This window comes from Vidua chalybeata, chromosome 1 (assembly GCF_026979565.1).
Source record: "Vidua chalybeata isolate OUT-0048 chromosome 1, bVidCha1 merged haplotype, whole genome shotgun sequence".
Lineage (NCBI taxonomy): Eukaryota > Metazoa > Chordata > Aves > Passeriformes > Viduidae > Vidua > Vidua chalybeata.
In genome coordinates this window covers 13,477,819-13,500,833 of record NC_071530.1, presented here as the reverse complement: position 1 = coordinate 13,500,833, position 23,015 = coordinate 13,477,819, and the positions used below count along the sequence as shown (strand labels likewise).

General features: G+C 42.6%; 2 protein-coding genes across 10 annotated transcripts in view; both read right to left on the bottom strand.

Moving 5' to 3' along the window:
• Positions 1–23,015, bottom strand: part of PARD3 (par-3 family cell polarity regulator) — a 487,425-nt gene that overhangs the window by 436,199 nt on the left and 28,211 nt on the right. For 8 of the 9 annotated variants that reach the window (XM_053935553.1, XM_053935704.1, XM_053935564.1 and 5 more), the window contains exon 1: positions 7,785–8,177. In XM_053935553.1, coding sequence (XP_053791528.1) covers positions 7,785–7,904 — 120 coding nt within the window. In that variant the 5' untranslated portion in view covers positions 7,905–8,177. Of the gene's footprint in view, positions 1–7,784; positions 8,178–13,480; positions 13,618–23,015 lie in introns of those variants that run through there. The other variant, XM_053935684.1, reaches the window with a different exon arrangement.
• LOC128796617 (translation initiation factor IF-2-like) overlaps positions 8,022–23,015 on the bottom strand; it is a 37,591-nt gene continuing 22,597 nt past the window's right edge. The window contains exon 3 of the mRNA XM_053958464.1: positions 8,022–8,712. Coding sequence (XP_053814439.1) covers positions 8,022–8,712 — 691 coding nt within the window. The remainder of the gene's footprint in view (positions 8,713–23,015) is intronic.

The following is a 23,015-nucleotide window of genomic DNA, read 5'->3' as shown; positions in this document are numbered from 1 at the left end:
CTGCAAACTCCCATTTCCCACTCACATGAAAAGAAAAAGCAATGGGAGTCATATCTATCTATCCTTCAAAAGCATTTCCTTTCACCAAACCCCAAGGACATCCCATTCTTTTTTCCACCCCCACAGCAGATCATCCTTCTCCCCACAGTCATTTCCCTTCTGCCAGCCCTATTTCTGTCACCACAGAAGTCCTGAGAAGCTGGAGGCACAACAATCTAGGAGGCAACACCAGCCAACACCACCAAAACATGGTCTCTGGCTGGAGCACAGCAGCACGCCAGGGCCCAGCTCCAGGGGATGCTCATCTCTGCTCCTGGGCAGCAAGGATCAACCCCTTGCACAGAAACTCTCTTGGTCTTCACTCCTTCTCTCCTGCACCAGAGACCCCAGCCTTGAGATGTAAGGTGTGGGATGCAGTCCAAGAGTTTTAGTAGGAGAGTAGGAATGCATTTCTCCTTTTTTGGGGGGCACTAAATAGGTGATTAATGTGCATCACTTTGCCACAGGAAACTGAAGTAGAAAATAAGTTACCACCAAGTACCTGCTACCTAATTAAAAAAAAAAAAAAAGAACAAAAGTAAATACTGCAACAAAATAGTTATTAAAATTATTTCAAATTTAACAAATACTTGGGAACAACTTGAGAAAATAACTAAGGATACCTATAGGAAAACAAAAACCTGACACTGCTGAGGTATTGTAGCAAGTAAAACTAATGTGATTCTCTCAAAAAACAAAAAGGCTTTAATATTTGCTGTTAATTTAAAATTATTTTCCCCAATTTAAAATTTGACTAATTTCTCTTTCACTAGCAATATTAGTCATTTTGACAAGTATTATGTATGTCTGTGCTGCTGTTTTCCTTTTTACTTTCTTGGTTTTTTAAACAGCCCCACTGGATTATGTAACTTAGCTCAAAGGCAGTTTGGTTTTTGGTGGTTTTTTTATCCATTTTCCAGTACCAGACTTCTGAGCATTACATCAAAATGACCTCAAAGAAACAAAGAAAACATATAATGCATATTAAAAAGGAGGGGGAAAAAATAAAGCACAGATGCCCTAAAGTATCTTCCAGAATTTTTTAATACTTTTTGCTTCACTTTTTATTTTCTTACTGCTCAGAAAATATTTCTGAGTGAGAACATCTGTGCTATAATCTGGACTGATGTTAGAAGAATTCCACTTTATTTTCAATATACATAAGTACTGGTTCAGCATTGTTGCATGTTTTATCCATTCAATTTATATTTGGATGAAACGGTTTGTTTTCCTTTGAAGAACCAGGAAATTGTTTTAAATCTACATTAACCATATTCTGTGTAACTAAGATCACCAGCATTTCTCCCCCATTTACTCTGTCTTATTTTACCAGATTAAATGTGCCACAACCAAAAGATGTCACAGTCTGGTACAACTGAGAAAGTGTTACTTCCAGTGGTGTTTTTGTAACAGAACTAAAACATCTGTGAGTGTTATAAATGAAGTTAAAGTGTAAAAAGCTATGAGAATCAGATGGCTTTCCACTGGTGGAAGGCTATATTGCCCAGGAGAAGAAAGGCTGGCAACTCCCTAAACCCCAGATTGCCTCCAGGAACCGTTCCCCAAATGCGCTGAGCACTTTCACAGGCTCCTCCACAGTCCTCCCCTGTGAGCTACAGGAATTGCTCAGAAGCTGAATGGTGTTTTGCTCAAAGGGAAATCACTCTCCACACACTTCATTTTGCCACTCTTCCACAAACACAAACTTCACTTTGATCACTGTTAAGTAACAGTGAAACACTGAAAAACCACATAGTGGCAAACTGAAATCCGTGGTGCATCCCGTCCAGCTGGAGATAGGTGCTTCTCACACCAGCCAGCCTCAGCAGTACCACACACATCCTTCACTGAAAGCACCTTCAAAGCTGAAGGGTTTACATGCTGTCCACTTCTCAAGACTCTCTTCTTAAACACTACAGAATTCAGTCTTCTTCATTAGCTTTGAATAATCCCAAGTCCCTGCTTGCTTAAGTCACAGGGCTACAGCCCCAGCGTGGCTCTCAGGCCTTTTTAAGACAAGCCTCCTTCCTTGTTGTACAGGTGGCTCAGAACAAAGGCAAGAGCTGGCAGAGAGGGCATGGCAGGGCTTGTGCAGCTCCCTGTCTTGCAAGCCACAGGTCCCCTCGGGCACAGCACTGCTGTACAGCAACGTCCCCATGCAAGGGACCTCTGCAGCCACTGCCACACTCGCTCCAAAGGTTCATTTCTACCTTCACCCTGTAACTTCTCTTGCCATGTGCAAGAGCCACCTGTATTTACAGATGAGCCAATGACAGGAAAACATTGATGTGGCCGAAAACACTGAGGGAATTGGAGAGAAGACATTAAAAGGAAGTTTTCCATAATGACCAGAGAGAATTTATCACTATAGCCTTGCATTTCCAGCACCAAACCTGCAGGATCCCACAGCAGCTTTCTAAATGTGAAGCAATCATGACCCATTTCAGTACTTATCTTCCTTAAATTAGCATCTCTCCACTGCTGTTCACCAAGCCTCAGCAGAATCACGTTCCCTAACAGCTGGGATCCCCAACAGCTGGGTTTCACTGCACTGTTGGGAGCCTGATGTCAGTGAAGAGGTCAAGAGCCAGCTAAAAAACTGCCCAGAGCCCCACAGAATCCTGGCTGGCCTCAGGTAAATCATTGGAATACTACCCAGCCAACACAGAATGCAGAACCCAGAAACATCATCCTGGGGTGTCAGCTAGAACTAAACTGATAGCCAACTGAGCAGCAGGGGTGACAGGCATTTTTTTAGCATTTTGGTTCCCTTTTGGGGTTGAGAAGATTCCTGTGCATTCTGGAAATCACCTGTAAGATTTCATTCTACTTAAAAAAGGCTTGAGATTTGCACATATAGAAAAATGAAATCCAAGTAAAAAAAAAAATTAAAAAAAAAATAAAAACCATACACACTCAAAAAGAACTTTACAATTTTTTATGCTAAATTTAGCCACTACTGCCCTTGAGTATTGCCAAAGGGGTCACTGAATGGGCATTGTGGAAAATCCATTTAAGCCTGTGGCAAAAACCTAGTGGTCTGGCTCAAGGAGGGAATGTGCCAAGCACAATACAAAGCCCAAGCAAAATCAGCAGATTTTCATACCAACCCACCCATGTGTTAGGCTCTACAAATGATGCCCCAGTGACACAGTCATGAGGAACTGTGCAACTGTTTGCTCTACAGAACACAACTTGCATCAAAGCTGCCGTTGTGTACCTGGCAGAGAAGCGGCTGCCTGAGAACTGACTTTTAAGCAAATAATCCCCGTTAGCTGGCACTGGGGGGATAAAATCAAAAGCAGAAAAAAAAGTAAGTTTCACAGCCACAATCACTCAAGCTTTAACCTTCATCCCTCACAATTCCCTGCTGATGAATGTCAGACCTACAAATGAGATGGAGCTTTAAGCTTTGGGTGGCCTAAGCCCCCAGTGTACAAATTACACGAGAATATGGTCATCTGACACCTGTTACCTTTGCTTACACTGCCAACTCTCCTGGAGTTCTGGTCTCTTATCAGCAACAGCCTCTAACACTATCAAAGAGCAGATTACAATTTCTTTTCACAAATATTAGTGCACTGCAGTTTTCAAATTAACAATTGAAGTATTGTTCCATGCAACATCAAAACCCCCACAAAACTTCATCTCCTACAGCATTTGGCATGGGAGAGGGGAAAGGTGTCTCAAGATTTCTATTAAAAAACTTTTTGATTCAGCAGGAAAACTGTTAATTTACTTATTTTAACTGGAAAATGAGGATTATATATAAAGTCTAGGAACACCACTACAAGCTCATGATATGCAGGGCATCAGCCTGAACTATCATGGAGACCAAATAATCCCTCCAGGGACTCAACATGACACTGAACAACTTGAGTAAATCTACAATTTCCTATTTCATTTTCTTGCTTACCATGCTTGCTTAACATTTACATCGCTTTTTTTTTTAATCTACCCTTTACTTAAGCACACCTATTTTTACTTGCAAGAAAAAGAAGATAAAATGCTTACAATATCCTCCCCAAAAATCAAAGCACAAGAGATTATGCTGACAGTCAAAAAGTCAACAAAAAAAGTCAGAAACATCTAGATCAAGCCAAAGTTACAAGATGCACAATTACCTCCTTTCAGTAGTTGCTCGATACATCATTTTTATAATAATTTTCCACCTTTTAACACTGGTTCAATATTTGGTAATCATGTTTCATCTCAACTGCCTGTCTGCCTTCTCCCTTTTGGTGCAGGCCATCATCTCTTGCCATCAATGTAAAACCACTCAGATGTGGCTGACCTCCCCTCTTAAATCACCCTTACCTTCTTTCAAGTTTTTAACCATTAAATTAATTGCTAGGACTACACCAATTCCAAATCTGCACAGCCCTTGACCAGCAGGGTCTGGAAAACGCAGCTACCATTCCTCAGGCCAGGAATGTCCCCTGTCCCCTGCCCAAGTTGTACTCCTTTAAGACTCAAGCAGAGATGGTGCCAGAGGCTGCATCACTCCATCCAGCCACACAAAAGTGCACCATTAGCCTGCCCCCATGAAAACTGGGTTTCATTTAACATGATCGATTTTGCTGACTCCACTTGCCCTGAACAAGGTGGACATTTCAAAGATCTCTTATCATTTGCTTGTTCATTTCCCACAAACACAACCTGCAGAAAGAATGCATCATGTTTCAGATACAAAGCTTCTCTTGGAATAAAAGCAAAAGAACAGAAAAATTTATACACACTACATAGACCAGCCTTTAAAAACAGCCTGTCATATTAATAACTAATTCCATACACAAAGACTTAGTATTGACAGCAGTGTTAATCTATAATAAATTTTTAGATATTTATGAATTCTGATCAAAGACATAGCACCCAGAACTAACTGCAGTTATCTGCAGTTATATTATCTGTATGTTTTGAACTCCTAAAATTTCTACAGAGAGGAGAACTGTACTATTATGTGGATTGTTCTCCATAAGTACTTTTTCTATTCTCAACATGTCTCCTCAACCTAAATAATACCAAGCCAGAACACCGAGGTCAAATTTTGAAGCTATTCACTCCTGGCACTCTGCAAGCATGGTTTTGGGCTGCCTCCTATGACTGCACAGGGACATCATAAGTGCACTGCTAATCACAACTGGGAAATCATGACAAAGTGGGGGGGAAATCTGGGAAGGGCTGACAACTCAGTTCTCAAGGAGTTCTCCTGAAGAACTGCTGCATATAGTAGACACACACATTCTTGCAGGATGAGAAATGCTGCTTTTCCTGTAAGTATGAAAACCATAAACTTCATTCAAATATTTTGAATAATCTTCCACCAGATATGCTTATTTCCATACAAACATTGTGGTGGTGAAAGTAGATTTCAGTGTCAGTTTGATACCAGCTGCCAGACTGTAAGTTCATATGGGCACATATACTTTGATCCTCTCAGTCAGGAATTACTTTGTCCCCTTTCTTGTCTCCTTATGAAGTGAAGACTTGCTCATCTGCTACACTAGCACAGAAAGGAGCCATCTAACTGCTACAAAAATAGAGTCATCTGTGGAATTCTACCATCCAAACCATACAATTACTATGTTACTCTATTGCAAGCACAGCAAACAGCACTATACACCTACTTACAAAACTTACTTACTGTAAGATCCGGTTCCCTCCCACTTAAACATCACCACAGAAAATCGTCAGCAAATTCAAGTTAAAAGTAAGGTTTGACAGTGACCATATAAATCACTCAGAGAAAGCCCATGGACACCGCTACTGTTTTCAACCACAGAATTTCCATCTAATAGAAACAATCTCAGTAATTGCAGCTACCTCAAGTCTATACCAGTGGCATTTAGCATAACCACCATAAAAATACTAATAAATAAAACCACCATGTCATTTCAACCCAGGATGCAGAGCTTTTAATACCAGGGACCAGTCAAAGTCTGGCTGCCCCTCTGCAAACCATCTCTTTAATAAGTACATGGCCATAGTCAAGAGTTACTTTTTTTCCCTCCCATGCTTCCACAGGTGGGCCACTTTTTTTTCTGAAATGAAATTTGCAATGATGTAACCTTTTCCTGGTGACTGTCTTGTGTCTCCCCTGTGCTTACAACTTCAATCCCTCCCAGGTTTAACATTATGCTGCAGAATGCAACTGCCACCCCTTAATACAGCTTAATATTTGGAAGCCAGGATGCAGCCCATTGCCACAGGAGTTACACGGGGCACAGTTTTGGAAAAAAAAACACAGCAAAGTAATTATTTTTATTAATGCTGTAACACTGATGAACAAATGCTGCAAACACTTCTCATCTGAATGGTCCAATGAGGCATTCAGCATTCCACAAACAGTCTCACTTTATTGTTTGCTGCTTTACCTTAACCAGAGAGGTACTTTCAGCCCTAGTCTCCTATATGCAAGTAGACTGCCTGCTGTATATGAATGACAGCAGGTATGCAGCCACAGCCATATCCTCAGGAATCATTTCTCTCTTTTTCTAGACAGAATCAGAATATGTTTGCTGTCTTCAAAACCAGGTTCTTCAGGTGGGGAGGTGATAGGAAACTCAGTTACTTTTCTCCTCCCAGCATCTGGAATTCTCTATGAAAAAACTGATTTTAAAAATTTTCTCAGGAATCACTTCAAACCAATCAATGAACTGGTCACAATATTCCTTCTATTGCATGTTTCAGGACAGGCTAGCAGTCTGCATTTGCCAAAGTAAAACTTCCAGGATCAGAAGTGTAAAATGTCTCAGGAGGGATAAGGGGGAGAAACACACTAAAACTTCTTGGATCGATAAGGCAGAGGAAAGGGGAAGGGCACTGCTGAAGTTCTCAGCCAACGATGGTCATACTGCCCAACAAACCAGTTGATTAAAAAGAAGTTTGCAGCAACAAGAAAGCACGGGGTGGGGGAGGGGGAAAGGGAGGAGGAGAGGAAAGAGAGAAAGAAAAATAGAAAAAAAAAAAAAAAAGGGAAGAAACTCAAAACCCAACAAGTTGCCCACGGAGGGAAAGCCAAGTCTGCAACTGCCTGCACACGCACAGCCAGGGATTTCAACATGGGGCTGCGGGAGGCCGGCGCGGGCGGCCGTCGGGCTCCGCCGCGGGCCGGGCCGGCGCCCCCCGCACCCCGGGGCACCGCGGAGCGTCCCGCAGGCGCGGAGCGTCCCCCGCGGGGCGGCGGGCGCGGAGGTGCCGCGGGCGGCCGCGCTGCCGCGGGCCCCTCGGAGCCTCGCCCGGCGCGGGGGGTGGCCGGCGGGGCGCCACCGGACGCCCCTGCGGCGGGGTCCCCTCGCACCGCCCTCACCGCCGGGCCTGGAGGGCCGGGAAGCCTGGAGCTGGATTTCCAGCCCTCCGCGGCGCCTCGGCCCCGCCACCCGCCCCGGGGCAGACCCGGCACCGCCGGCCCCCGCGCTGCTCTGCCGGCCGGGTTCGGGCGGCTCCCGCACCGACACCCCCGGGGGCCGCCAGGCACCGGCGAACAAAGGGCCGAGGCCCTCCAGGCGCCCGCGGGGAGCCGCGGAGGAGCCGCGCTGGCCGCTGCGGAGGGGCCGAGCCCCCCCCGCTCCCCGCGGCGGCGCCGGGCACACGGCTCCCCGCAGGCTCCGCTGCCGCCGCCGGCCGCCCCCGGCCCCGCTCCCGCCGCTTCCCCCGGCGGGGCAGCCCGGACTTTCCCCCTCGCTTCCCTCCCCACTCCGGGAAGCGCCATATTGATCGCGGGCGCCGCTCCCCGCGCCCCTCACCTTGGCGATCGCTTTCTTGTACCGGGTCACCGCTTGCTGGATCAAGCTGAAAACTTTCATGTTCCCGTCCCCGCAGGGCACGACCACCCGCGTCCTCCCGAAGCACACCGTGACTTTCATCCTGTGCGGCCGGGGGGCTCCCGCGTCCCTCCGGCCCCGCGCAGCCTTCCTCCTCCTCCTCCTCCTCCTCTTCCCCTCCGCCCTCCGCCACGGCCGCCCCCCGGCGGGGCGCGGCGCTCAGCCCCCGGCCGCCGCCGGGCTGCCGCTGCGGGCGCCCTGCCTCCGCCCCGGCTTCGCGGCCGGCCCGGCGAGGCGCGGGGAAGGGAGGGCACCGCAGGACGGAGGCCGGTGCTGCCTTCCCGAGGGCCGGGGGCCGCTCACATGCCGCGGCGCTGCCCGCGGCCACCTGCTCGGCTCCTGCCCCGGCGCGCAGCGGCGGCGGGCGGGGCGGCGGCGCTGGCTCCCGCTCCGGAGGCGTGGGGCGGTGCGGCGGGGCGGGGGCAGCCGGCCGGCTCCGCGGGGCGCCGGCAGCGCGGACGGGGCGGGGGAGCCGGCGGGCCCCGCACACGGTCGGAGCGAGTGTTCCGAGCGAGCCCGAGGTAGTGCGGCTGCCCCCGCCTCGCTCTGCCCCGCCGGGAACCGGGGATGTGGAGCCGGGGTCTCGCCGGCACAAGGAGCCTCGCGAAATCCTGGTCCCTCGGCCCCGGAGGGGTGCACGGGGGGAAACGGGCACCGCCGCTGCTCCTTCTCGGGGCGCTGCCTGCTGCCGCCCTGCCTCAGGTACGCGGGTCCGGGGAAAGCAAGGCACGGCACCGCAGAGAAGGTGCGCGGCAGGACACCGCGGTGGTCTCCTGTTCCTCCCGGTGTCCGGGGGATACAGCCACCGCTCACGGCCGAAATCAGATGGCCTTCCTCGTCTTTCGGGCATCTGTTAACGCAACAGGACCAACACTGTGCAAAACCTCCTGCATCATCAGTAACACCAGCATCAAATGGAACCGCTGAGCAATCTCCTCCGCAAAGCCATCATAGGGGTTTATAGATGTCGTTCACTTTTTTCCACGGATTTCATTGAGGACAATGGAATTGCACAGTTCATTGGTCATTCAGTGTGGCCTGACAATATATATCTTTTGTCTAGAAATGGTAAAACAATTTAACTAGAGTGAAAGCAGAGTTTGGAGGACAAGAAGACAGTAAAAAAAAAAAACCAAAACTTTCTTCTTTTCTTTTTTTTTTTTTTTTTTCCTGAACACACAGCACTAAAGATGTGAAATTCAAGTAAGCTTTGTAGCACATAATGTCAACATCCTTCTACAACACCGGACAACTCAGCACGTGTCCTCTGGTGCTCCCTGCCCGGCAGCTGTCCCAGCTGGCAGTCTGCTCTTGTTCCCTTAGCAATAGTATTAGTAAATTTAAGAACTTCAAACCTGGTACAAATGGCAAAACTGTCTGCGGTTTAGTAGGTACAGAGGTAAGGAGCAGAATTAATGATGTTTTTAAAACATCAAAGGTAGAATTATTGCCCTGTTAAGTCAAGGGTGAGAATGGCATCCCTAACCCTTCGCATTCTAGTTAGGAGTTTCCAGTATAGAAAATGGAGGAGTCAGTTTATATTAATTTGGTTCCATGCATAATGTCCAATTTCATTCAAATCCATAGAACCTTTTCTATTAATTTCAGTTTTGGAAAGCATTGGGGCACTCACAAGATCAAAGAATCCATTTGCTGACCTACAGATAATTTTTAACTTAGATGCCAGTTTTATTAGTTACCCACCTGAGTTATCTGGACTAATATATCTGAATTTAAATGAGAAATAGTCTGTCTTTTAAAGCAGGAAACTAGCACACCTGCCATGTTATATTTTGTCATATCCCCAGTGTTCACTTGTGTGGAATAAAGGCAGCATGCATGAGTTCAGAAAGGCAAAAATAAAATGAAACTGGTGTAAACAGTTTACAGCTCATGACTGAGACAACTGACTACACTCTGCAGTTTTATGGCCATAGCTCATCAAGTTCATTATTGGAAAAAGATGAAAATGTCCTCTAACCTACTACTTCTGTGCTTTGTAAGTGATCATAAGAGCTGCTGGGAAGGGATGAAAGAGCAACAAATCCTTGGTTTAATATACATCACCTAAGAAACTTGCAGAAAGGACTGTGAAAATGTGAACTCAATAGAGGCTCTTTCCAGGCTGTTTTTAACAAGAATTTTACAATGTCATAGACTTTGTAATGTTTCACATTCGGTTGTCATTTGCATTTATCTGCTAAAACATAATGTTGCATATTAGAAGCTTTACCACACTGCTCTAAAACTTGATATTTATAAGGCTTAATGCTGTTGCTGGTCGACAGTAACTATTTCACTGTTCAGACACAGCTACAGGTTTTTCATGTTTTTCTGTGATTTAATTCCTGCTCCTACTGTCTTTAACAAGTTGCTTGGCAGTTTTCCCAGCTGTTCTAACAGTCTCCTGGAAAAAAACTCCAACAGTTTAGAAAGAAATATTGATAGTTTTTTCCATTAAATGTGTGAAATGGGAAAATTCAGTAATGAAGGACAAGAAAACAAGTCTATCCTGGGATCTGATTTAAGGCCAAAACTTAAGGACTTGCACATGAATAGTGATAGACCTAACAGGAATGAGATCCTCCAAGATTTGAGTTTCTTCCCCATTAGATACACACACAAGTTATACATACATCATTCTGAAAACATTTTTAATAAAATTTACCACATATAGTGTTTGTTTTGTTCTTCCTTAAAAGCAAGAATGAACTTTAAAAAACAAATATAACAAGGCTGTGAGATTGTATGAGGCCTAATTATGTAAGGTAAATGAAGTATAAAACATTATTATAAGAGATTATGAGAAAAGGATTATACTAATCAGGAGACGAATTGGCAAGAGTTGCTGGTTTACAAAAATTACAACTATTATCCCCGCTGCAATATGGGTGGCACATATATGGTTCTGGATGTTGAACTTTCCTGAGCTAACATGCCACAGAATCTGTCAATTCATTTATTAACAGTACATTGCTGGAGGATTTCCATGAAGACATCATCTGTCTTGCAGGAAGAAATAGGTGGTGGAGCATGGGATGGAGGGAATCAAAGCTTGCAACTACTAATGATCACTAGTCAAGTTTTGTTCAAAACAGCCAACCAGTTGAAAGCCCCTGCACAGGCACTGCAAACATGCAAGGAGTGAGAATCTTGCAATTAAATGCAATTATCCAAAACCTTTTTTATGTGATTGTTAAAATATTCAGACAGTGGAATGACGCTGATTTCCGGAGTTATATCACAGTTTATCCCGTCTTTATACTCTACATCAGAGAATTTTTATGGAATAATTCTAGATGTGTTCAGGTTTAGTAGTCTGTTCATGGCATACAGATATTCCCTGGTTTCATAAGAAAACACCAACTCCAGGTACAGTATGTTTTAAATTCGCTCTATTTTAAATACAGATATTTCCTTAAGCCCATTAAAGTTCATTCAGTACTGTAGAAAGACCAGTGTCAAACTGAACAGCAAGAGTATTGCTTGAAGAATTACAGGTTTTTTTAAAAAGTGCCATTTGTGAAAATGCCTTAGGGATATACCAAGCAGTACTAGGTTTTAATGATTTAAGAGAGCTACCTGCTCTAACACTCCTGCTGAGTTATAAGGTAAAGCCTTAACTTCCTTTTCAAAATTCTGAATTTAAAGTTCTGAATCATTTACATTTTACTCTGAGGTAGAAATTTAATCAAAGTAAACATGTCTGTGACTGAGATCTTTCCATGGATAACCTTTCAGCTATAGGAGTGGGTTGATTTCTCAGCTGTTATATTTTGTGACTTTTTTCCTGCCATACTGATGGTTCTTCTACAAAGAAGTGAGGGAGTGTTTCCCATAATTTTCTTTTATGAATGAGAAAATCATTAAAGCTTCTTAAATAATTGTGGCTAGCCTTGGTCTGAAAAAAAGAAAAAAAGAAAAGAAACTGAATAAAAAAACTTATTTTCTACAACTTCTCAAAAGGGTCTGGGATTTCAGGACTGAAAAGCCCTCAAACCAGTAAAAGGTAGTTACAGAATCACACATATATTAGTGTTAGACTTAGGGGATACAGACACACAAATTTGGGAAGACAAGAACTTTCCTTGTGGTACAATAGAAGAAGGAAATTGTAGCAAAGACCAATGTATGGTTTTCAAGAAAAGCCACAAGATTGTTTCCTTTTCCAGGAGCTCCAACCTGTGTCTCAAGCAACTTTGGGTAGTGGGAAGATGTTTAGGGCTAAAGAATGAGTATAGGTTAATTCACTACTCTTTTTTCCTGAATCTATACTGGTCTTTTGCTGTTTTAAAAATAATTATGTTCAAGGATTTTGAATAGTTTTCTTGATAATACTCGGGTGGTTTTCAGCCATCATGGAACTGTTTAAATGGAATTGCTTTCTCTAACTTATATCAACTAATGGCTTATTGAGCTGAGATCTGGGAAGGCCTGAACTAAAATATATTGAGTTACTTCTTGGTGTGGGCCCTTAAAGGCAATCCACAGGTAAGGAAGCAGAATCATTAGAGGTCTGAAAAGTGAAAAACATGAGCTGTATGAAAAGAGTGAAGTCACTGGAGGTGTCCAGAGCACACAAGGGGGCTTTGCCAGGAGATACCAAAATAGTTTTTGTGTGTGCGAGAGCTATGGAATGTCATAAGGAAAACATTCACACCAATTGTTTTAGTCTGCTCTCATACCACACACTGTATTTATGCTGTGGGCTGAACAGAATTATGTTCACATAATGATACATAGGTAGGGTTCTGAACGTCCCTGTACTGCAAAGCACATATCTAAGTCACACATTGGAGCTGGCCAGCTCCTTTTATTTGCCCTTAGGGCTATGGGGAGTTTGTAAGCCTGTGCCTGCCATGAGGGACACCCACCACAGGGACTGCACTGGGAGGATAATGATCTGTCACCTTCTCTCATGCCACAGAGCTGTTCTGCAACCACTGAGGCTGTTCTGCAGGATCCAGCCACCGTAGGGTTTGCTTTGGGAATATGAGGTTAGTTATACCCAAAGTCCATCATCAGTTATAGTTTCAGCAAGTTTTACAGAGGAAAGGAAAAGGGAGAACAGGAACACTGAATGTCAGCAGCTGAGACCAGAAAATCCCTGCATAATTTCACAGGACAAAGAAGAAGCACATATACAGATTTGGAATTTTATCCCTGACCCGTTTCAAAGGGCAGCTGCATTCATTCAGGCATCAAAGCTTCCTAACACCTAAAATTGAAAAACTAAACACTATATTTTCCACCATGGAAAATACTAGATAATCTAAGTAGAGGGGTCATTGCTGCCTAGCTCTATAATATTTAACACAAAGATATAAGCATGTCATCAGCAAAATTAAATTTGTAGCAACTTTTCAACTACCAGCAACTATTAAAAATTGTAAAAATAAAGCTGTTAAAAATAGCAGGATTTAAGAGATTTAAAAGCAGCATCAGAAATCTAGGTGAACCTGTTTAATATACAGAAGACTGAACTAAAGGGTACTTATAGAATATATGATATTGAGACTCTAGGATGCTAGGATGTCCATTTCAGTTTTGTCTTAAAGCTTTTAGAAGCCTGGTACTTCCTTGAAAATGTCAGAAGTTACTTCACTTTTAAGCCTCACCTGTAAAACGTACTTGGAGGCATTTTGTTTCTGATGAGATTTTTTTTTTTTTTGTTCTGCCTGTCCAGAAGTTTGCTCTTTGCATTTCTTCCAGCCTTTCAGTTATTGATGAAGTTCTTGGCACAGATTTCCAAGCTCTGAAAAACAGAATAGAGAATTCCAGTGACTAAAAAAGGCTTGTGGAGTCTTTTCACTGACTTCTGTGGGCTTTGGATCAAGCCCTTGGGCCTTATCTACTCTACCCAAATAACGAATAAAAAATATCAACACAGAGCTACAGTACTGGGTTCATTTGTCAAGTACTTGCCAGAGGTGGAACAAATTCAGATACTGCCAGAGGAACCCATTTGCTGAAGAGAAGCTATGCCAAATTATTTGCCACTATCAGGTTTTATCTATTGATGAGCATTCCTGAAAAAATACCTTCCTGTGACATGAAGAGGAACACCCACGGGATATGTTAGTCAAAAGGCCTATCAAAACATGATGGAACATATATTCCACCACACAAATTATTCATGTGGTTTATAAACATACTAAGGATATATTTCTCAGCTGGTGTTCCTCTTTAGGAATCTCTGTTTAATTTCACATCCTGTTCTCATCCTCATTGGACTGAAAGTGAACGGGAGAGTGGCATGGCTTTCAAAAACATGTTATCTTGATATTTGCAGGAAAACATTGATAAAGTCTGAAGGGAAATATATCCCTTGCTCAGCTTCTCCCTGTGTTGATGGTAACAGGGAGGACTGCATGGGGTAAGGATATTACAGCAGAGACTTTCCAATTTGCACAGGAATTTAGAGGGATAAAAATACAGACATGCACTTGGAACACATTCATCTCTGTTACACATGGAGTTAAATACACTCCCGATGCAAACACATGTTATCACTCCTGCATAAATATTTGCTCCTGAGCAAAGTCCCATGGCACCTGCAGAAAGCCTTTTCTAGGGCACAGGCCAGCAGTCAAGTGTCAAAGCATGAAGGACCAGCAGGGGATGTGTTACACATTTCCTTGCAGGGAGTGTGACCAGGATATACACAGTCACCTTCACTGCTGCTGCAGAGCTACTCACTGAAAACTTCCAAAAATTCCCAAATACATGCTATGACCAGAATCAAGTACTTGAAAGAGGAATGGGGCAAAAGCAGACAGCTGAAATTTGAACACTGCTTTTAAGATAGTTCTTGACTTAGAGGAGACAAAATAAGGAAAAAATAATCAGAAAGAGGTGACACATGATCTGTTTCACTCTATGATTTCTCTTGTTTTCCTTTCATTAACCTCAAAATCTTCTTTCTTCCCCTCCTCTTTCTCTATTTTATTCTCTTTTCCATACTCAGTCCAACTTCTCTTTCCATCTCACATCCTTTTATTGCCTTCCCTTCTTGTTGTCTTGCTTAAAAGTATTTGCAGCTGCTGAAATCAGTAAAAAGGAAGACTCACATGAAATAGGAGAATCCCCAAGAGCTAAAATACATGACAGATTGTGACATGCCACCAGTAATCTATCTAACTCAAGACTGAAAAGATTATGACAGCAAATGGGTAGGTTTTCCAAAATTCAGTACAGTGTTATACAGCATAAGGATGTTTTAATTCCTCACAGAAGAAGCCCAACAGCTTAAATTGATCTGCAAAGATTCAAAATGTGTAATCTGCAAAGATTCAAAATGTCTTCTCCAATGCAAAGTCAACTAACTAGCCCTGGCAGAGGTAGGATATCAGGCCCATCAAGGTGCAACAGGTGAGTAGAGCTGAAAGCAATGACAGCAAAATCACTTGATAAGAACATCTTTTGGGTTTTAATCTGTTGTTGACTGTGATAGCACCTGGACTAGAGCACGCTGCAGGAGTGTGTCTGTGGAGAGCAGCAGTAGAACAGCTTGAGAACCACTGCTCAGTGCCAAAAAGAAGTCTTCACTCAGGTCTGATCTTGTTTCACTGGGCAAAAAGGCCCTTCAGCACTGACATTCCAGGGCTCAAGGAAACACTTAGGAGTGTCTTTAAAAACCAAGATTTCCCACACGTTATAATTACAGAATGGTCTTCAAGACCACACCTGAGCACGGGTCCTGCTACCGTCAGCAGGGGCTGTGTGCTCAGATTTGAGAGAAGAATTTAAAGCAAATTAATTCATACATCCAAACCAAAACAGATAGATCAGATGGACAAGATTATCTCTACCAATCTTCCTGCAGCCAGAATTAGCAACTCAGGAACCTTCTAATTTGACAAAGTTCACACTATGGCTCCACACTAATCCAGCTGACACTGCACCTCCATTTATCATGTCATCTGTTCTAGGATTTCAGTTTATTTTAGGTTTAAAAACTGTTCCTTCATATGGAATAAGTGTGCATTATATATACCTAAGTAAGTTATCTAAAGTTTATATTCTCTTTTGGAAAAAAATTATTACAAATAAATTACTAATAACTTAAATTATGTCTCAGATTGATGAGTTGAAGTACAGAGAGTCACTAGTATAGGATACTGCTTCATACAAAAAGACACTGGAAATAAAATACTGATTCTGGTATGCAAGTGCATTATACCCAAAGAAACTATAATTGCACTCAAAGACTCAAAAATTGTCTTTCTCACACAACAGAAATTACAATTTCACCTGTTTCCAGCACAAATCCAAAACATAGCCACATACCAGCTACTATGAAGAAAATTAACTCTACCCCAGCCAAAACCAGCACACAGGAAAGCCAACAAAGAGTTTAATTATGTATAGGGTCTTGCAAGAGTCCAATCATTTAAATCTGCTGGGGTGAAAGAATTATATTTTATTTTAACGATTTCTTCTTAAGCTGTTAAACTGGTAACATGGTAGGTGATTTGTTTGACATAGGGTTTTGCAAATGTGTTTTCTTTCTTGCACGATTTATCAATACAATGCTAAAGTTTTTCAACATTTCTCCTGCAGATTCCAATACTTATCCAGCTCACAGCTTCAAATAAGAATGCAATGAATGCTGTTTTCTCTATCCTTTTTCCACCTGAAATAGAGTTCAAAGTCTAAAGCTACTGAGCAGGGATGTGGAGGGAGCCCATGTCTTTCAGTTCTTACTGTTGCAAAGTGCAGCTGCGATGGACACAGGTACCTTAAAGTTGGAGAGGAACAGTTTATCCTGCCTGGGGATTTCTCCACCTGGCTCCTGCAGGTCACTGACCTCACAGCCAGATGACACCCTCTGAATCACTCACTGTGTCCCATCACTACCTGAAATGGCCAACGCACAGTAAAATCCCCGTGACTAAACTGGAGCAGCTCAAGAGCTGCTTTTTGTCTTGCTGACTTATCCTTGTCCATGGCAGGACACAGAGCAGTCTCTAGTTACAGCTTTGGGCTGCCTGTTCCATGAGAGTGTCCCTTCTGTGAGGCATCTAGTTTTGTCTTCCAAGATTAATAGCTCTGATATTTCACCCTGCTTCTTTCAGCACTGTGGGGAGCCATTACAGACAGGCACCCTGTCCAGGACAGAGCCTTTCACACCCTTTGAATTGCATGGTTCAGACAAAGGAGAAGGTGTTAGCAATGATTGAGAGTCATCTATGCAAGTCTATCAATCAAAATTTTCTGAAACACTAAATATTTACCACTTCCCAGCTGCAGATCTCAACCTGGTTTAGATCTAGAAGGAATTTTTTAGCATATTTAGTGCGTACTTGACTTCTGCTTCACCTGTTTTCTTAGATTTCCTTTAATTTTTTTCTCAACTGCAAGCAACATATGTGAACATTTCTTTTTTTCCTATTAGCAATGCTCTATAAATGTCTTATTTTTTTTACAGTGTATTAATTCTGGAAAGTAACTGTCTCTGCATATTTTCATATACTTTGATCTCTACCTGTGCTTAAAGCACCTAGGTTGTATAAAAAATTGAAAAAAATGTATTATACAAATTTACCTTATAATTTGATGGTTTTTAGCTCAATCACATAAGCACTGAAATTCACAGTAAAACAACTGATTTGAATGCCATGTACATGGGCAAATTGGTAAAGGCAAGGTAGTCAATATGACTGCCCATACATTATGTGACTTAGGTCAGTACTTAAACTCCTAATATTTGCATAGGATTACACCTCTGCCACAAGGCCCACTGGTTAAATAACAGCCTTATCAGAGAGCTGTGTGCAGGGAGTGATTTTTTTTCCTGAGAAATTTTTGGTTTGATCTCATCCTCTCCATCTTCGGTCAGATCCTTCTATTCATGCACCTGTTCAAGACTGGGTTTTTTTCAGACAAGAAACATCTAGGTGTAGATCTCTTCCTTATTCCATACTGCCTGGCACCCTGTTTTGCATATAGCAATTACCTGAACTTGTTCTTCTCTTGTGATGACTACAAATTTGGATTCCATTGTTCATCATGAAAATATTTTATATATTTTGCCCACCTTTACAGGACAGTTCATATTCATGGCATCTTTTTGCAGTTTTAATTACTATGCACTGAATATACTTTCTTGTCTCTTTTAATGTCTCAAGCTTTTAGGATATGATAACTTCTAACTTTTTCTAGTTGCGTATTTCTCTGTTTCATCAGATCCTAACTTCACCTATTCCTTTTGACATTTTTTCAGCTTTTTTGTATTGCTTATGCAATATTGATATTCCTTTTTCTATTTTTGTTTTCTCTTTATGTATAGTGATCCATGATATATTCAATAATTCACAGCTGCTTACTAAGTAAGTCTTTTCATCCCTAATGCAAACACAAACACATACCCAGCTGAGGGATTTGAGAGCTGTGTATGTAAAGCCCTTGCAGGAGCTTCTTTTTGCTAACATTGCAGCTACGGTCTGCCATCACTACCAGGATTTCTCTTTCTGTTCATCTTTTTAAATGCAGCCTTCTTCTCCTTTGGCAGTTTTTTCCACTCTAAATATTTCTTGAAACTAATCACCAGAGCTGAGAAATAGCCACCCCTGCAGCAAGCCACAGTCCTCTGTGGTCTCAAATTTCTTCAACTACTAAAGAAGAGGTAAAGCTCCCCTTTAATCACAGTGCCCATAGAAAGGACACAAAACCAAATATCCAGACACATGGGCTGAGCGAGACCTTTCCCTGAGGCTGCACAAGTGGAAGCAGGAAGGATCCAACCCTTTCTCTGCAAATACAGAAGGATAAACTCGGCTGTAGTTGCTGGCATCGTTAGGAGACTCTTCTCACTGGCACTTGTGGAACTAATTGTAAAGCCCTGTTTAGTGCGTGGGAGGCTGGAGATAATTTTAGTGATGGTGAAAAGTGCCAGACTTATCAGATATGGGAGATGTTGCTCTAGATTTCCCTTGTGTAGTGCTTTATGTCTACTCTAACTCAGTGGAACAAAACATTACTGGTTTGACTGGAGGGGGGTTGATTTAATAATTGTTAGCACACTTGTTTTGCAGCACTAATGACTAGGCCAAGTTTTCTCTTCACAGAACCAGTACTGTATAGGCAGAAGGATCAAGAGCATCGTTTTACTGGTGTCTGCCTATTCTGCTGTGCAGTTAGCACTTCCATGCACACAAAATTATTCAATATATCTTCAGTACCACAGCTAAGGAAATTAATAAGCTTTTTTATACATCAAACCAGGAAAGCCATTAACTTCTTATTGTAGGGCACAAACTCAGCTCTGAATAGTCTTCTGTTGTACTTTCTTGAACACAAATACATTTTTTTAGTATTTACAAACTCTGGAAAGGCTTAGGGAAAAGTGCATATCATGTTACCTTACTAACCAGACAGGATAGTTATTTGAAACATAATTTTTGGCTTTCCCCACAGTGTTTGGATAACTGTAGTGAGAAATTTAAACAAATAGATGAAGTGCAGTATATTTTTGTATCATTGAACTCTGGGGATTTTATTGAAGGATGTAAGAAGAATATATGGGTTTTTGCCATGGAGCTTCCACTGGTCAAAGAACACCATCCAGCCATTGGCTCTGTTTGGAAGTGTCAGCCAAAGCTTTTCTGATGTGAAATATAAGACCTATCAGAGCTACCAGTTTTCAGCCACAGCAGAGAGTGTTGGTGGTCATTTTCAGTAAAGGTGTCCCCATGACAAAGCCATCAGTCCAGCAACCTTCACTTACAAGAGAGAACATTTCCAACTGATCTTTAGCATCCACAGTGGAGTGGAGTGGATCCATCATGAATCTGCCTTCACACTGCAGGAAAATTTGGCTCACTGTCATGAAGCTCAGGCTCGTATTCATATTTGAATATCTGCTCCAAGGATTACACTGCCTACCCAGGAGTAACTCACACATCCAGGTAGTCCTGCCCTCCCTGGGGGCAGATGTTCCTCTGGACTCCTGAGCTTTGTTCCACGAGCTGCCTAATCCAGTTTACTCTTCCAGCTTCCAGCAGTGCAGATATTCTCTGCAGTTATTTTATAGATGCATTTCACCTGATGATGAAAGACACCTGGTAAGGCACCACTGTCCTCTAGAAAATACAGCCAAACACCTCTCTCTGGCCAAAATCTTCTCTCGCCAAAAGCAACTTGGACACAGGCTTTGGACTGTCTGTCCTACCTGTCTGCTCTAACCTTTCCCTAGAAATGCAATGGTTTCCCATCTGACCATGTTGATATCTGTAATCAAGTGGGCTGAATAGGAAGAGGAGCTGCAACTTTGCTTTATGACACACAGCTTCCATTCCATGTATCACTACCAAAATAGAGACACATTTAAAAGGACTAGTTTCTTTAGCATTATTTTGTATTGTTGGATGAAGAGGAACTGGAAGTTCATAAAGCTGAGAGAACAAGCAATGGAAACATATAAGAATGTATGGACCTGAGAAAAAGCCTCACAAATAGGCTTGAGTAAGCCTGAAATAGGATTTAGATCTGAAAAACTGTGCTGCTTAAGATCTACCCTATAGTAGTGGAAAACAAGGCTTTGATTATAAATAAACAGGACTGTGCCACAGACACACCTTATTTCATCACCAGTTTCTCATCAGACTATGAAATAACCCACTGCATTGAACTTGACTGTTCATGTCAACCAGAAGAGTCCAGCATGTTTAAAAGACAGATAACTGCAAATAGTAGAGATCCTTAGCAGTAACCTGAATTCACACAGTTTTAGTAACTACTTCACTCAGCCTGCTTTTAGATCCAAGCAGAGCTGGCAGAAGAGAAAAATACCTCAGCTCTGGAAGCCAAGGGCAAAGAAACAATGTGGGGAACAAAATGAAAGTTACCTGAATGGCAAGTTTTGGCTTGCTTCTGACTGCGGTAATAAGAAGGCAAAGTGACTCACTCTGGCAAAGTTTTCCAGCTTGAGGAGCTTGAAATAATACGACCGCCCACCACAACCTGCTGGCTGTGAGTGAGCTCAGGGAAGGGCCAAGAGCAGCCTGAGAGTTTTGGGGTGATATGAGAAAAGTATAAATGGAAAGCTCATCTTCAGCGGGGTAGAGATAAATGTTGGCCTGCTGGGGAGGAGGGAAGAGAGGTAGGAGCAATGGCATTGCATTCTTGTAAAAACAAAATTGAGTTCTGTGAAAGAAAAATCGTTCTGCTCTTTCACAGAGGTCGGGAGATAAATGTTCATGTGTGCCACGTGGCACTGCACCTTGAAGGAATTGCCAGGTCACCATATAAAGTCTTCCTTTTGTCAGCTGCTGAAGGAAGGTCTATATATATATGTGTATATATATATATATATATATATATATATATATATATTAGAGGTGGGTAGGAAGGGTGGCATGACCTACCTGTGGCAGGCTAGTCACAGAGTGAAAAAGAAACCAAAATAAAGTCGATATTGATTTTCTGCCTGAGAGTGGTTAATATTTATCTAGATGTTCAGACTGGATCAGGCTGCAGCTTATAAAAACTTGGCCAATCACAGCAAGATTTTTCAACAAACCTGTTAACATTTTTCAAGTACAGACAGGCTGATACAACTTAAAAGAAAGGTACAGAATTGCAAGTCTCATTACTGTCACTTAAATAAAACCTCCAAGACAATTAATTATGTGTGCATACTTCTAACTTTGTCAAAATGTATGCAATAGATAATAAATTTTATTTTCTTAACCTATATTTAGGTGGGCACAGCAAAGGTTTTTTTTTTTTTTTTTTTATTATTACTTCCAAATCACTTATCACCAAAATCGTACTTTGGCCCCAGGCATTTTCCTCATTTCTTTCTATTCTGTAATTCAGTGACCACAAAATTACATGAGGTTAACTACAGAAAGATTAATTTTAGGTTGTAACCATTTCATCTTGCTTGGGTGTTTCTCTCTGTGGGCCATATGTGCTTGATAGCTTGATCCTCACAGTCCATTTGCCTTTCTTTAGGGAACTTATGTTTAGTGGCTTCAGTCCCTTTCAGTGGGCAGACCCCAAACAACTATCAATGGGTCTTTTGATGCTTCCATTAAAATTTAGAGCCTATTGACAGTAAGTGGGGAGTTTTTTACCTGCTGCTTCTTAGTGGTAGCACCTCAGAGGTCCATGGACCACAAACCTAAATATACCAAGAGCCTCTGTGACTTGCAGAGTTACTCCACCTGTTCTGCAAAGGAGCCTGACTTTAACCTTATTAATGAACAACACTAAAGTTGTGGGCAATGTATGAACTGCATGGGATGTGAAATGCATCAGCCATTTGAAATATGAGATCAAAAATGGTATATAGGCTCTTGTATAATACAGGTATGAAGAAATGCCAAGGTCCATGGTTGTATCCAAAACCCATGTTTCTAGTTCCTTCCTTCCTGTACATCTATAGGAAGAACTGCCTATATTTGGGCCTAAGAGTTCATTGAGAGCCATTTTACAGCCTGGGTGTGTGAAACTTCACTGCAGCGTGGTAGGACAAGCTCATGGAAGAGAGTCTTCCTCCTCCTCCTGCAGCCTGCCTAACCCTCCAGCCCTGAACAAGGGTTTTCCCCAAGGGTTGCTTGAGCCCCAGGAAGAGAGAACTCAGAATGAGTAATGGATAATTGAATGAGCACAGCCTCATTAAAAAAAAAAAAAAAAAAAAAAGACTAGAAAAACTGAAAATGCTTTAAAAGGTCCTGGTCACTGGGATGGAAGTTTTTCTCCTCTGATCATGTTCCTCTCTGATTTGTTTTTATAAGGCAGCTCTCCGCTGGTACAGCTGCTGCCGGAGTCCTGCCAGAGGAACCATAATTTCTTAATAGCCTCCACCAATGAGCTGTCCTGTTAACAAAACAGAAGAGAAAACATAGTTGTAGAGCAGGCAGATGTAACCTCAGGCTAAGGAGGCAGCCACTCGTAGCACCGTCTCTAACATGACCCCAGAGGAAACCTGGAACTGGTGCACCCAGGAGCAGGTGGGATGTGACCCTCCCTCCTGAAACCACCAGGTTTCTGTCCACCTACTTAGACATGTAAAGCCAAGCTTCAGCTGTGCACCAAAGCAGGCAAACAAACCCAGGAGATTTCACGTGTCCCACTCACTTCTGAAGAGGGGCCTGACAGTAACACATTGACAAGCCAGGCCATCAGCTATTCAAGATGATCAAG